This window comes from Diabrotica virgifera, chromosome 7 (genome assembly GCF_917563875.1).
Source record: "Diabrotica virgifera virgifera chromosome 7, PGI_DIABVI_V3a".
Classification (NCBI taxonomy): Eukaryota; Metazoa; Arthropoda; class Insecta; order Coleoptera; family Chrysomelidae; genus Diabrotica; species Diabrotica virgifera.
Genome location: NC_065449.1, coordinates 66,446,997 through 66,464,245, shown reverse-complemented (window position 1 = coordinate 66,464,245; position 17,249 = coordinate 66,446,997). Strand labels below are relative to the sequence as shown.

The 17,249-nt window shown below is 31.3% G+C and overlaps 2 protein-coding genes across 3 annotated transcripts in view; one reads left to right on the top strand and one right to left on the bottom strand.

The window, feature by feature from the left end:
- Positions 1-17,249, bottom strand: part of LOC114325201 (zinc finger protein rotund-like) — a 1,204,079-nt gene that overhangs the window by 1,090,736 nt on the left and 96,094 nt on the right. The gene's annotated exons all lie outside the window — the stretch shown is intronic.
- LOC114325212 (insulin-like growth factor 2 mRNA-binding protein 3-A) lies at positions 13,498-14,085 on the top strand. The gene has a single exon (XM_028273209.2). The coding sequence runs from the start codon at positions 13,658-13,660 to the stop codon at positions 14,000-14,002; it is 345 nt and encodes a 114-aa protein (XP_028129010.1). The 5' UTR covers positions 13,498-13,657; the 3' UTR covers positions 14,003-14,085.

Here is a 17,249-nt window from a genome sequence, read left to right as displayed (position 1 = left end):
GACTAAAAGACACAACTATCAGATCCGATCCGATCGGTTGTGATTTCTCGAATACGTCGTATAGTGGGTTTGCAGAAAATACGAGTTTCAAAGTGTCAATCAAAGGCCAAAATTAATTAAGGGTTGTGTTTATAAACAAAAAATTTAAAATATAAAACAAATTGTAAAGTATATGTTATCTATTTTTCCAATGTTAACTTAAATGTGTATACCAAAATATGGATACTATTAAAGAGCTACTAATAAATTATTAAACTTATATTAGAAGAATTTTTAATTTCTTACCGCTAACAGCAAACCAAAATAATTTTTTAAACCTGTGTTTTGAGAACGATCTACAAATTTAAAATCGAAGCGTCAAATATTGTTAAGCATAAATTGTGGTTTGTTTTTTCAAAAAACTAAGTTGTGGCAGTTTATTTAAAAATGCTACAAATAGTTATTTATGAAACAGTTCGTGAAGTATGCTTTTTGCGAACGCACGCGATTTTTAGAGCACGAACGACAACGGAGCGAGCAAAATTAAAAATCTTCATAAATCGCGTTACGTAGTACTTGAACGCTCCCCTACAGATTTTTTTTAATAACTCATTATACCATAGATTATTACTATAATAAAATGTAAAAACATTTATTAAGAAATTATTTTGTGGGATAAAAAAGTGAACAATGAACAAAATAAAAGATTCAAAAATTACAATACATGTAAATCAAAATGTAATTCCGTACAGGTTGGAATAAATTTTTTGTCAAAGTTTAGGTCCAAACAAAAGATATTTTCAAGAAAGTATATGATTCGTATGAGGGGATCATTGTTTAAATAATTAAAAATGGGTAATTTTTGCACACAATTAACTTTTTTAACTGCTGCGGTAATTCGTGTCTTTATTAAGGATTTTTACAATTTTTTTCTGCAAAGATGAAGAAACAGTCTTTTATATGAGACTTACTAAATAAAATTTGACCTGTAATTTATTTAAATAATTGTAAATCAAAATTGAAAAAAAAATTCCAAAAAAATATTATTTGCAATATAAATAAGCACTCTAAAATTTTTTCTTTTGCAGAAAAAATTGCGCTATGATATCACTATAAACTGACAAAAAAATTGGTTGACAAAAAATATTGAGTAGTTTATGAGATGTTTAATTTGTTTATAAAAAAGTACCATTTTTTCAATGGCAAAAACACGGTTTTTGCCGATAGAGTATACAATTTTTTAATATACCTTTTGCTTTTCTGTATATTTTTGATAAATGTATTGACAAATCAAAATTTCAATTAAACAGTGCTCCAAAATGGCGTTTGAAAATTGGTGTAATTTGTTTAAAATTTATTTTTCTAGTAACATCGCCGGGATTAAAAATTTTGAAATTATTTTTCCATATTCGTATTCTTGGTAATTTTTGACATATCCACAAAAGAATAAAAATTTTCTAGAAGCATTTTTGGCCGAGATAGCTTTTCCCAGTTTAAAAATTCATAATTTGTTTATTTATCAATATTGACATTTAAAAGTACGTGAGTACATCTACTAACCTTACTACTTAATTATATAATTTATACACATCATAAAAATTGTAGAATATTTTGAAAAATGATGAGTTTCGTAGCGCCTTAAATGAAAACTTTTTGTTTGAAAATTGGCGGAGGAGTAGTTTCTAATATCTCCGTTAATAATGGGCCAATTTCAATGTTTTCTTTTAATTTGGGGTAGCATATAAAAATATTACCATCTGCATGGCCCTTTTTGCCATAAATAATTATTAATTAGTCATAAACAATTTTTGAAGTTATACTCCTTTAGGCGCGATTGAGAGTAAAATTTCATAATACTGCGCGCATGCGCACACAGACAGTATGGCGTTTAGTTGCTGAATCTTTCAAATTATGTATAAATAATATATCAGTGCAAGAAAAGGTGTGAAAAGAATATATTAGTGTTTTTAGTAAATATATTTATTATAATTTTTGTGTCTTTGGATTTGTCTTCCTCAGGAGTAAGATGAGTATTATTAAAACATTTTATTTTATATTTATTATACTTCACCTTCCAGTCTGTTTGTTACCGTGAATTGTTATTAGGTACGTCCGAACCGATACAGACACAGTCCTCGTAGCGTATTTGGTATAGCATTCGGCCAGAGATCGAGAGATCTTGAGTTCGAGTCCGGAGCAATCCTATACCTTTTTTTTTGAAAGCGGTAAGCACAAAATTAGTTTGGTGTTTAAAAAAATTAAAACAAACTGTTTAAAGTATATTTATTTTTAAATCATATAATAGAAGTATAACTTCTTACGTGCGTACAAAGTACACACACATTCTTTTTTTTTTCTCTAGTATTGTGATAAATAGAAGTTGGCACCAAATATAATCACAAAAGAGTAATAAAACAAATTTTTAGTATAAAAACTTCAAAACAGTAAAATTTTGTTAAAGAATCATAACAACTCTTTTCTTTCTACAAATCATTGGCAAAGTCTCGCAAAGATAATGTGAATACAAAATATAATATATAAAAAAATGGAGGACAACCTCTATATAAATATATATTTATATAAGTAAATAAAATTTAACAAATATAAATATACACAATTTTTAGTGTACCACATGTTAAAATGTAATGAAAAATACATATATATATATATATATATATATATATATATATATATATATATATTTTAAAATTGTACAAAGAAAAAAGTCTTTTTCTACGTCGACTTTGCAAAGTAACAAGACATTTACTCAACACACACACTACACATGACACTGGGTACCTAACTGCAAAAATTGACCGCACCTACCATGCCAATTGCCATTAGTTGCCGAGGCATTAGCTAAATAAATTATAATAAATAATTTTTTTGTTAATTTATAGTGATATCATAGCGCAACTTTTTCTGCAAAACAAAATCTTTTATAGTGCTTATTTATATTGCAAATAATGTTTTTTTTGAAATTTGTTTTTCAATTTTGATTTACAATTATTTAAATAAATTAAGGGTCAAATTTTATTTAGTAAGTCTCACATAAAAGACTGTTTCTTCATCTTTGCAGAAAAAAAATGGTAAACTCCTTAATAGAAACAAGAATTGCCGCAGCAGTTAAAAAAGTAAATTTTGTGCAAAAATTAATAATTTTTAATTATTTAAACAATGATCCCCTCATATGAATCATATACTTTCTTGAAAATATCTTTTGTTTTGATCTAAACTTCAATAAAAAATTTATTCCAACCTGTACGGAATTATATTTTGATTTTATTTTTTTTATTGGGCTATTTTAAAAACATAGCTTTATATTTCTATAAAACATACCATTATTTCCAATTTTTCAATATCGGGAAATATTTCTTGAAGCTAAAATTATTCAACAACACGTTTAGGAACAATAAACAATAAACAACGGAGAGGACAAAGTAACGACAGAGATTTCTTTCTTTGTGAATTTCTGCCGATACCGCATGAAGTACGTATGCAAGCAATCGCCAGTACGGCGACGACGGGACTCTCCGCGTGTCCCGTCCCGGACGTAGTGCCATCAATTTTATGGGAGTGTACAGCGGGACCTTAGTCAGGATTTATGGACGCGAAAACGACGGTGATTTGTACTGCTGGCTTTCAATAGATAAATCGGGGTTGAAAGGAGATGTTACTTGTATACTGAATATTTCTCGTATATTTACAACTACATGTGGGTTTTTACTATAAACGATAGGAAAAATCTTGTGTGTAGATTATGTCTGTGTATAAATTGGGATTCTTTAAGTTTTGGAAACGCTTAGATAACTTGTCAATCCGATCTGTAAACATGTATTTTGAGGAGCCTTATAGAAGAAACTAGCTGACTCTATGATAAACGTAAAAAATATATTAAGTAATTAGCGCAGAATCTGAAAACTAATGAGTTTTAATGAGATAGTTCTGTTTTATGCATGCAAATAATTGACGAACGAAGGATATTAGAGATGCATCAAGTCAAACTAGTTTGATTTTATTCAACAAACTTCACTAGAAAACCAAACTTTTTTTGTAAAAACGTTTGACTTGACTTGATTTCGATATCTTTATGTTTGACTTGAAATCAAACTTCTTCAAACAGTTTGAAGTTTGAATATCATATTGCGCAACGTGTTTATTTCCAATTCTAATTGAGAGCGTACCGATTTTTGTTTTGACTTATTTGGATAGGTCTGAATCTGTACTCTGCTACTCAGCAAATTAGGTTGTAGTTCATATTTAGAAGTCTATGCTTGGTTTGTTTATTACGTTCGTTTTGAAGTATGTGCTTTGTGAGATAATATCTGAACCTGAATATTTTTAGGCTCAGAATAAGTACCAGAACAAATTGAGTGTGATTTTGAAGGTATTCCCACTGCACAAATTTAGAGAAAAAAATCTATAGACGAAGCATAATTAATTAAGAAAAATAAATGTAATGATTTATTTGATGTTATGCCAGGTGATTGCAAAACAATGAAAATTGGAAAGTGCATATTATGTAAAAATAAAGAACAGCGTTATAAAATGACAAATAGTGAACTAATTCTTTAAAACGATATTGCAAAGTCGCAAAAAATTCATTAAACCTACTCTATCAAAAATATATTTTGTTGTTCCTTCATAAATTTTTGTTAAAATAGATTAAATTACACTTGTTATGATAAAAAAATCATCCAACGAATTCTTTGTTTATTTAATAACACTCAAATAAAAATATAAAACAGTAATATCGATAAAACGAAACTTGCCAGCAAGCAATAATTGTACGCGTAAAGAAATCGTTTTTAAGATATTTACAACCCTATTTTGACTTAATTGCTCCCTGTATCAAGTTACTTTTATATGGCACTCATTGTATTATTAATTTTCTTATCTTAATTGGCAACTAACATGTCTATCTCGACAACAACGTATATCTACTAAATAAATTATTTTTCAAACTAGTTTGACAAACAGTTTGAATTTTCAAACCTGTACGATTGACCAGTTTGACTTGACTTGAATTATTTGTCAGAAGGGTTGACTTGACTTTGATTTTTATAAAATATAATATAACAAATTCAGCTGTTTGACTTTTCAATCAGGCAAATATCAGGAGTACAAGACGTCATCGAAAGAGCTACGACGCTTCTTAAGTGGAACTGGATAGGACTAATCATGGAATGGAGGTCCGGAAACCACAAAAGAAGTCGAGGATGACCACCGAGTAGATGGACCGACGACATAAAAGAAAGCGGGAAACTGGCTACAAGCGGCCCAGTGTAGAGAATACTGGAAAGAACTAAGGGAGGCCTATGTCCAGCAGTGGACGCGATTCTCTGATTGATGATGATGATGGCATACAATGAAACAAACTAATATATATTTACCTCGCAACGGACATTACATGAACTTAAAGCCAAAACTTTACTTTGTTGTATGTTCACTTTGCCATTTCTATTAATTGTTGCAATAATATATCGATTTTGTTTTTTTTTCTCAACTTAATAACTTATATTTTGTATTTTTGTAATTTTTTTTTTATATTGACGATTTATCAAATTTTAGAAAATTGTATTTGTTATTGTTATTTTTATTATTTATTTATTTTTTTCTGACTTTATATTAAGCTTTGTCCATAAAATTTGTATAATTTTCAGTGACAATAAAGCATATTTCTACTCTATAAATAGGTCAGGATAGGAGTGAATTTACCCCTGAAAAGTTCAAATCCAGTAAATTTTCAACCGAATTCTGAAAAAATATTCGTTTTGTCCCAATATTTAGTTGCCAACAAAATATACATTTTTTATTGTTAATAAGTTCTGCGAAAATAAGTATACTTTGTGTTGATGATTGAACCTATATTATTAGTAGTTAACTAATTACGTATTACATTAAAAAACATTGTTAGAAGCAACAATAAACTGTCATTAACTATCTGAATTATGTATGTATTTTAGTTTAATTACTTAGTATTTCATTTAAACAAAATTATTAGAAAAAAATAGACTGTCAACTATCTAAATTATGTACTTATGTATTTTAGTCGGTAGTCTCCAATAGACGCTGTAGGCTGCGTACAGCGTCACGCCGTAGATAGCGTCTTTATTCTTAATACAATAAATAATAATATTTGCAGTCTGTTATCATATGCCGAACACCTCATGAAATGCTTTATGTGACTTCACAAGCGGTGGTCACTAATACATAGACGCCATAGACTACGTACACAGTCGCGCAGTAGGTCGCGTTTGTATTCTTTATACCAAAAATAATGTATGTGGTCTCCATTGTACGTCGAACGCTGCATCAAACTGCTCCAAATGTTGGACGCAGCGGCTTAAGTTATTTTCGAGAACCACTGCTACGGCTGGTATGTGGTTTTAACATGTCGAAATAAGTGAATTAATTCATAAAACAGAAAAAGACAAGTTGGTCAAAAGTATCAGGTCAATATATTAGGATGCCAGCGATAAAAATTAAAATAATACTGAAAAATGCAAACGTTGGGAAAAAATAAGTGAAATTAATTAATGTAAAAAGTAAAGTATTTTAAAAGTGTGTAATAGCTATCTGTATAACAAGGGAGGAAAAGGCACAAGGGAGGAAAAGTAATTTTTTCATTTTTACTTAATTTTTTTATGTAACTAACCAACAAAATGTATTAGAACTAAACAAGTAGGTACAATATAACTGTCAACTGTCAAATATAAGTCAAATTATTAATGTAAACATTGTTAAATTAGAATAACAATTTACTGTTTTTTACCATTCTGCAAAATACAGAGTGTTTTTAAATAAACGTTAAAATGTATAGATACTTACGTAATAGAAAATAGATATTGTACAAGGCGTCAATAAGTTATAATTCATGAATGAAATACCATTACGTCACTTTTACTTTTCCTCCCTAGGGAGGAAAAATATTTTCCTCCCTAGGGAGGAAAAGTACAACTTTGCTCCCTACAATCAGGTCCGGAAAAGTATACTTTCGGCAGAGGTAGGTGGAAAAATATTTTTCTTCGGTCGTGCAAAAATGTCTACTTTCACGCACGCGTTTTAGTTTAGAAAGTTTTACTTTTCCGCACTGCATTTAGATATTTTAATATGGCCTTAAAATAATTATATTACATGCAATAAACTAATATTTAGATATTTTTACTATTTTATTTCAAATGTATCTTATTGTGTCCCTGTTTTAATGAAATTAACGCGACAATTCGATGAAATAAAATTATTTTGACATAATATTCGAAAGTCAAATCAGTAGACAATAACAGTGGTTTTGAATCGTCGTCATGGAAACCAAGATCGTCGTTATGCTAACCAATTATGATGAAAGTTTGGTTTTGACAACATTGTCAAATAATTAATTTGTGTATGTATTTTCATATTAATTAAATTAATTGATTAAGATTTGGTCATTTTTTAAAGACTTGTAGAAAAAATATTGTTCCTAACTCTTGCAGAAAGTCTCTTTTCCGCACTCGACTGCTTGCCGAACTCCCGCGTCGCGTCGTTCGGCAAACTGCAGTCGCGTGCGGAAAAGGATGACTTTCTGCAGGAAAATAACTATTTCACACATTTTTAAAATAACTTTATTTTTCCATTCGTTCATTTGTCAGAAGTGTGTATCAATTGTTTTCAAAAATAAGTCGTTGGTTTGGAAGAACACTGTTACAAGTCTAAAAGTTCTAATTTTCAGGAGCGACGTTTTAAAATTTTAATGTGCTAGTTTTCATTATAATTTTGGTAAGGTAAAAAATAAGAGGTAAAATCTTTTACAATATTAAAGAGCCCATTATTATCATTTAAATATAAATAGAAAGACCTTTCTTGTTCTCACCTTTCTACCTGTAATTGTCATTTGTAACAGTTTTTCCCAAAATTTGTTGAAATGTTACTGTATTGCTCATAATAATTCTATATAAACGCACATATCCTGTAAGGAATACTTACCCAAGACGAAATGCGTTTCTTTTTTAACTTGTAACACTGTTCTCCAAAAATCACGTGGTAACTTCCACAACAACTGAAACACAACTATATTGCGACGCTCTTCCATAAAATGTAATGAATTGGTTTGACAAAGTCAAACTGTTATAAGTCGCCATCTAGCGGAAATTACATGAGTGCAACTTCTGACAATTTTTCCCATAATAAAGTTTAACATTTAGAGTTGGTTAGAGGGTAAACCTCAAAAATGGCAATTTTTGAGTTGTGACGTTCTTCTTCCAAACCAACGAAGTGAAGTAATTAATATGCCAGGAAAATTTTAAAAATATGTACTATATTTATATCAACTAACTCAATAATAATAAAAATTGAAGAAATAGATCTTCTGTGTAAAAGGTATATTAGTTTGAAAACCCCAATAAAGAGCTACATTAAAATACAGAACGTTTTCGCTCTAAAGAGAGCATCATCAGTGTTCTAAGCCTACAATAAGTATAACCATAATTAGTGAAGACAAGAGTAAAAAATTTTTTTAAAGGATGACCAAGATAAAAAATTAGGTTATACTTACAAGCTCTACATGCTAAGCCACCAAAAATACATGGGTTAAAACCCTTAAATTGCCGACCAAAGGTCTTACATTGGCATATTATTTATTAAACCCTGGCGATGGGTGAAATTTAAAAGGTATACCTCAAGGCACCATATGACTATACCACAAGCATGTGGGTGGTTGAGTTGATTTCTCTGTCTTCACAAAGAGAAAGGTGAAAGCCAACTGATTACAGGTGACAGGTGTGAAAGCGTTTCTGACTAATGACAGTAGAGGCAGACAGTGTAACATGAAGTTGTGTAAACTGATATGTAGTTTGGTACACTAGCCAAAAATTTATAAAATTTATTTGTGGTAAAATTCAATAATACATTGAATAATTACCACATATAATTACCACAAATAAATTTTATAAATTTTTGACTAGTGTACCAAACTACATATCAGTTCACACAACTTCATGTTACACTAATCAAGTATATTCAAATGGGAAATAAGCCACAATTTTACCTAAAAATGATTTTATTAACGTTTCGACGCCCAATTTATTAACGTTTCATGTTACACTGTCTATCTCTACTGTCAATAGTCAGAAACGCTTTCACACCTGTCACCTTTAATCAGTTGGCTTTCACCTTTCTCTTTGTGAAGACAGAGAAATCAACTCAACCACCCACATGCTTGTGGTATAGTCATATTGTGCCTTGAGGTATACCTTTTAAATTTCACCCATCGCCAGGGTTTAATAAATAATATGCCAATGTAAGACCTTTGGTCAGCATTTTAAGGGTTTTAACCCATGTATTTTTGGTGGCTTGGCATGTAGAGCTTGTAAGTATAACCTAATTTTTTATCTTGGTCATCCTTTAAAAAAATTTTTTACTCTTGTCTTCACTAAATTATGGTTATACTTATTTTAGGCTTAGAACACTAATGATGCTCTCTTTAGAGCGAAAAAGTTCTGTATTTTAATGTAGCCCTTTATTGGGGTTTTCAAACTAATATACCTTTTACACAGAAGATCTTTTTCTTCAATTTTTGTAATTAATGGTATACAGCCAGCTACAGGAAAAAATGTTCCTTATGGATTTCAATAATAATAAGTAATGCATAAATTTCTTGTAGCATTTCAAGTCAAAACAAGTTATAAGATCGCACTCGACTGATAACAATACAAATTGGATGTTGCTGGCGACCGACAAAAGCTGTAAACAACGTCAGGCATGACGCTGTACGCAACCTACGGCATTTATTGGAGACCACAGCCTTAGTTTCTCTCATATGTACACATAGTTGTTAAGGCTCGTAGAGAAGTGAATTTTAAACAGGACGGTATTAGAAATGAAAAACAATTTAAGTTTAAAATCACTTTGTACGTGTTAAGTGCTGAGAAATATTAAAGGAAAAATGGAAGGGGACCGGTGGCGAAATAAAGAGAAAGTTATGTCCAAAATTACGCATCAAATTAAGTCATTGTAAATAGATGTGTACGTTATCATACAAAAGCATAGAAAAATACAGCTTAGTTTATTTTTTAATTTATTACCATTTTTATGTCATTTTTACCATTTATAATATTACCGAATTTGCTAAGCTCTATTTTTATTTATTCACATACAGGGTCGTCGTCAACTTTGAGACAAATTCCGTTATACCTGTTGAATTAAATTAAAATTATCGAACATACCAAAAAAAGTATTTACCAAAATGGGAGTCAGTTTTATGCTTAACATTTTAAAATTAGTTACAAATACACAGAGTCTTCCATAACACTATACCGCATCAAAGATATACATATGCATCAATTTAGTGCCGAAAGCCTTCGAAACTCCAGAAAATTGCGTATCTTAGCAGTGACCCTGAGCACCGTATACTTCGGGGGTCGGTTCTGATAGCGTGTTCTAGCTCAGCGATCCCAAAAAACCCCGAATAATTTATTTCTTTTAATTTAGTAGGGAAATCCCTCGAAACTTCCAATGACGTACCTGAGCAGGGATCCGGAGCACCAGGTGCTCCGGGGACCGGTTCTGATGGCGTATCCATGTTTGGCGACCCCAAAAACCCCCGAGTAACAAAATCTGGACCTTAATATATTGACTTTGATATGTTTATGCACTTTTGGATGCATATACGTAAATAATAAGTCGATAGAACGAGTTCAGAATTATAACTATTTAGGGAAAAACATTAGTGAAACAAACGATTATATCAAAGAAATCAGAATTAGAATAGAAAAGGCTAGAAGTGCATTCACTAATATGAAACAAACATTATGTAGTTAAGGCCTCAGCCTAAATATTAGAAAGCGAGTACTAAAATGTTTGTATTTTCTGGTCTTTTGTATGGTGTGGAGACATGGACCCTTAATAAACAATGTATCAATAGATTGGAAGCATTTGAAATGTGGACATATCGAAGAATGCTGATAATCTCCTGGACAGACAGAATAATCAATAAGGAAGTACTAACAAGAATACAGAACAGCAGGGAGATACTGGATTCCATCAAAATAAGAAAACTTCAATACTTGGGTCACATACCACGTGGTGACAGATATGAACTCCTAAAATTAATTATGCAGGGAAAGATTCAAGGAAGGCGCAACATAGGTAGGAGAAAAATGTCCTGGCTGAGAAATCTCAGAGAATGGTTTGGATGTAGCTCAACTGAACTCTTTCGGGCTGTAGTGTCAAAAGTAAGAATAGCAATTATGATTGCCAACCTTCGTCGCGGAGATGGCACGTAAAGAAGAAGAGGGATGCAGTTCATGCACTGTAAATGCAATTATGCATTTCCACCCACTTTACTATTGTAGACTTTTTCCTGGGGTCATCTTGAAGACAATGCAAAAAGTAGCAAGACGATAGGTGCTGTATCGATTTATTTTTTCCTAACTGCCCTGGTCTAAAAGCAAAACCGACTTTTGTAATAAACTTACGTGCGTAGAAATCGGCCCACTTAAAAATTTGGTCATTTTTGATGTCTCATATTTCCTAAACCTGTTGACCGATTTAAGTCATTTTTTGAATATGTTATAGCCTAATTCCTTAGCAATACCACTATGATAATATTATTGCTAACCAGGTAAATTATCATTGTATACCGGGTGTACCAATCAAACTGTGTTTTTTTCTCAAAGTTTGCATCACCCTGTGGAATATCCTAGCATTTATAAAAGACTTAAATTAAAACCCAACTATAGCATTAGGTTTTCTTAACATTCTGCTTTTTGATTCATTCGTTTATGTTTGATAATAAAAAAGTTAGATACTTTAACAACTAGACATGTTCTTCATCAATACACGGTGTTTTTAAATAAGTGCGACAAACTTTAAGGGATAATTCTGCATGAAAAAATAATGACAGTTGGCTTTATAAACGTATGTCCGCAAATGTTTCGTTTCCGAGATACGGGATGTTGATTTTTTTCTTACAAACTGACGATTTATTTATTGCTTTAAAACCAGTTGAGATATGTAAATGTTTGGTAGGTTTTAAGAGCTAGTTATTGCGGATTTTTTGACATAAAATTAAGAATTTTATATTCACCATTAGCGTGAATACGGGTAATATGATCGCTCGTATTACACGTATGAGCGCTAATAGTGAATATTAAATTCTTAATTGTATGTCAGAAAATGTGCAATAACTACGACTTAAAACCCACCAAATTTCATTGGCATATCTCAACCGGTTTTAAAGCAATAAAATAAATCGTCAGTTTGTAAGAAAAAATTCAACATCCCGTATCTCGGAAACGGAACATTTGCGGATATACGTTTATAAAGCCAACTGTCATTATTTTTTCATGCAGAATTATCCCTTAAAGTTTGTCTGTTGAAGAACATGTCTAGTTGTTAAAGTACCTAACTTTTTCATTATCCAACATAAACGAATGATTCAAATAACAGAATGTTAAGAAAACCTGAGGCTATAGTTGGGTTCTAGTTTCAGCATTTTATAAATGCTAGAATATTCCACAAGGTGATGCGAACTTTAAGAAAAAAATCACAGTTTGATTGGTACACCCGGTATACAGTGCTAGTCAAAAGTCCGTACCCCCCCTCCTATCTTTTGAACGGTTACACCTATAATAGTGAAATTTGGAGGGAGGAAATAAACGGACGTAAGCTTCTTAACTAGTTATGACAGGTGACGTAATAGTGACAGATGACGTTACAGAGCCACTGTGACCGATAATTTTAAATGGGACCTTATGGCAAGTGATACCTCGTTTGAAAGGTATTTAAAATACCTATTCAGTCACACTAATTTTTTGGGTTTAAGTTAATTTTGATTTTGGTGAATAAATTAAATAAATATAATATTGTAGTTTTGAATTTAATTAATAAAAATTAAAATGTCCGCCTATGGATTTTTTGTCAAAAAAGTTGACGTTTTTTAATTCTCTAGTAGTTTTTACGTCAACGTCAACCTTTTTGACAAGTAATCATAGGCCGAATTTTGAATTTTTATTAATTAAATGCGCAACTGCAATTTTATATTTATTTCATTTATTCATCAAAATTACCTTAAACTCAAAAAAAAAATAGTATGACTGAATAGGTATTTTGAATACCTTTCACACGAGGTATCACTTGCCATAAGGTCCCATTTAAAATTATCGGCCACAGTGGCTCTGTAACGTCATCTGTCACTATTACGTCACTTGTCATGACTAGTTAAGAAGCTTACGTCCGTTTATTTCCTCCCTCCAAATTTCACTATTATAGGTATAACCGTTCAAAAGATACGAGGGGGGTACGGACTTTTGACTAGCACTGTATAATGAAAATTTACCTATTTAGCAACAATATTATTACAGTGGTATTGCTAAAGAATCAGGCTATAACATGCTTAAAAAATCATTTAAATCAGCCGACAGGTTTAGTAAATATGAGACATTGAAAATGACAAATTTTTTAAGTGGGCCGATTTCTATGCACGTAAGTTTATCTAGGTATATGTCAACAATTTGACGTTTTCAAATATATTTAAAAAACAAAATAGTTTAGTAAATTAGAATAATGTCAAAACTGTCAAATTAATTTGCAAAATAAGTATATTATATCTCACGTTGTCCTTTTAATCAATCGTAGTATTTTTTGTGTACCATTACATTTTCTATTTTTATTCATAAGTTGTGAATTGAGCAATATCCTAATGGCAGCAATAGCAAAAATACCTCCAATCACCATGAGCAAGCTGTACGTTGGAAACTTACCAAACGAGATCAACGAAAACAAGCTAAAGCAACTTTTTGCAGAACAGAATCTCTCCTGTACAAGTATTCTTATAAAAAGAGGTGGGTATGCGTTTATCGATTGTCCAGATCAGTCATCTGCAGATAGAGCTATTGACAAACTAAATGGATTTAACTATAATGGGTCGGCTTTAGTAGTGGAACCGTCAGTTGCATCTGGTAAGAAGAAGGCCCATCCTTCGTTTTATGACACTTCTTCGATTAGTATTAACACTTGGATGAGAGCTAGCGCCTCTGATCGTTAGAAGTTTAAAAGAAATAATAGAGCGAGCGAGATATATTATTGGAGTGTATTGTATCAATGTGAATAAATATTCCTAGCCCTAAATATGTAGTTTTCGTTTAATCTCAAGAAAAAGTATATTAGGTAGGTATACATTAATATTTTATTTTAATACGTACAGGAAATATGGAAATGCTTCTATAGCATTAATGAAGCTGCCAGTAGGGTTATTAATTATTAGCCACACTAATTTGAGACCTTTTTATAAAACAAAACGACTTATCTAATAATCTTCTACACTCATAGACAAAAAATCGAATATTTTGAAATTATCATGTGGAATGAAATTTTTTGGGCTGCAATCCTTAGCCCAGGGCCAAGGTCATAGGGATAGGATTTCTTTTACGAATGCGATGTTTTAAGTGTCACATAAGTGCTCGATCGAAATTAAATCTGATATGGTCTACATCGTGGTCAATATAATCTTCTATATAGAATCTCATCAAGGTAAGTATTCACTATTCTAATTGTGCGTTATCGTGCATTAGCTCGAACCTGTTACATCCATTATGGTCTGCAAATGTTAAGATATGATCTGCTATGGTTCATTCCACCAACATACGTCTGTTTTGGATTATCGCGACAACGAATATTTCAGTGTGCAACATAAGGAGTACGAAAGTAAATGGCTCTAATAATTATTCCAATAAACAGCAATGTAATTTCCAATTTATTTTCGTTCTTCATATTTTGCACAATAAAATATTCGTTTTCGAAATAATCCAACACAGTCTTATATTCGTGGAATAGGGTATACAATGTTTTTAATGTAGGTACATGTCAGCTGTCATTCACCCAATCACCTCCAAATGTTCGGAAATGTATTTTCCAAGAAATACCATTCCATGGCACTATGCTGTCACCACCAAAATTAACCCTATATGAGGTTACAACGGGCATACCGTTCACCATGTGGAAGACTGATTGACAAAACTTCGTCTACAGAAGAGTTGGCTAACGGTATGTCAGTTATAACCTCATACAGAGCGTTAATTTTGAAAGTGGCGGCATAGTACTATACGCTGTGAGCTGTGTCCGACACCGGTGTCCGGCAACCGGCTTTCAATTGCAGCAAAGCACGGGCCACTAAAATCAGCCAAACACTCAAAAGTGGCTCGTCTGTAGTCGTTCATTTAAAACAATGCTTGCTGCACGGTGGCGGACACCGGCGTCAGACACCAGTGTCCCATCCCAGTCTGAAAGGCTTATTAGGCTTCCCATCTTTTTATTTTCCTTTGCTAATATGGCATTCGGTTCACATTCCTCAAGACCTTGCTCATCTATAACCCCCAGATATGTAAAATGGACCACTCTCTGGAAACTATATTCCTTGGCTTCATTAGATATGAAACTAAACTGTCCCTCTTCTTTTTGCTATGTGTTTCCGAGTATCATGTACTTTGACTTTCCCTGGTTTATTTCTAGACCAAAATAGTTTGCCTCCTTTTCTAATCTTTTCATAACGTTTTTTAATTCTTTTCTTATTTCCGCTAGAACAGTAAGATCATCAGCGATGGCCAGACATTGATGCTCATTGTTGAAGATGGATTTGTGATTCCTGTTTCCAATACTAAGTTAAGAAGCACCGTCGACAACGGATCTTCTTGTCTAAAACCTCTGTTCACTCCAAATTCATCCGATGAGAAAGCTCTTAGACCAGGGCGCATCTGTAAAAATATTAGTACATTTGGATGTTGAGAGCTGACTCATATTTTTTTGCAGAAATTGCTTAAAAATAGCTGATATAATAATATTTGAGTTATCCTCCCACTCAAAAAGGTCCGGAACATTGTTTAATTAATCAAAATGTCAAAAAATGAAGGAAAAATTCGATTTTTTTCTTCATTTTTTGATTATTACTTTAAAAGTGTTCATTTCCGAGAAAAGTTGTACTGACATAAAAGTTGCGTAATTAAATTTCGCATAATACAGGATTGGTTAAAAATTTTAAAAATCGTCATCCTTGTTGCTAAATAACAATTATTTGGAAAAAAAAACATAAAAAAACAAATTCGCATTTTCTGTTTTTCAACCATTTATGCTACAATGAGGACCTTCATATTTTACCCAAAAAAACTTAATGATATAATAAAACAATACTGTAAATTTAGATATGTTTAATAGATTTTGCAAAATAAATTGTGCAATCCAGCTTTCCCAAAAAATATGCATTTTTTAAAAATGTGACAGGACAGAAATAAAGCAGATAACAAGTTGAAATTTTTTTTACGTATAGAAGAATACTGCTCCTTTCATTTGCAATTTGCAAAGTTAAAATCGGTTAACTACAACGGCTTCAGGAATTTTTTTAAATAAAATTAATTTTTGATGCTACGCGTAGGATAGCGGATACGTTTGCTCTGATTGGGCATTGCAATGACCTTTGATAATGATTGATAAATTTTAATTTTTAGTAAATTTCGATACAAATAAATAGATTTGTTAATTTCAAAATAAAAACTCATTGAAATAATACTTTTTTTAGCAAAAATTTTCTTTGTCTTATATTTTAACTTATAGAATACAAACTTATTATTTTTAAACATATGCAATTGTTTAAACAATATTTCACAAATAATAATAAAATTAGTTTGATTTTTGTGAAATTAAAATATTAAAATACAACAAAATGTAGAGTAAGAAAATAATATATTAGATAAAGATTGGTAGAAATTTTTGACAGGTCATTGGAATGCCCAATCAGAGCAAACGTATCCGATGTCCTGCGCGTAGCACCAAAAATTAATGTTTATTTAAAAAAATTCCTAACGCCGTGGTAGTTAACCGATTTTAATTTTGTAAATTGCAGGTAAAAGTAACAGTATTCTTCTATATGTAAAAAATTCTATATGTCTTGCAACATTTTGAAAAAATGAATTTTTTTTGCGAAATCTGGATTGCAGAATATATTTTGCAAAATCCATTGAACCGCTCTTAATGAGATTTATAGTATTGTTTTACTGTTTCATCAAGTTTTTCTTGGTGAAATATGAATGTCCTAAGATTAGCATAAATGGTTGAAAAACGTAAAATGCGAATACTTGTTTATTTATGGTTTTTTCGCAATTATTGCTATTTTGCAACAAGGGTGACAATTTTTAAAATTTTTAACCAATCCTATATTGTAGGAAATTTAATTATGCAACTTTTACGTCAGTGCCACTTTCTCGGAAATGAATGCTTTTAAAGTTGTAAATAAAAAACGAAGA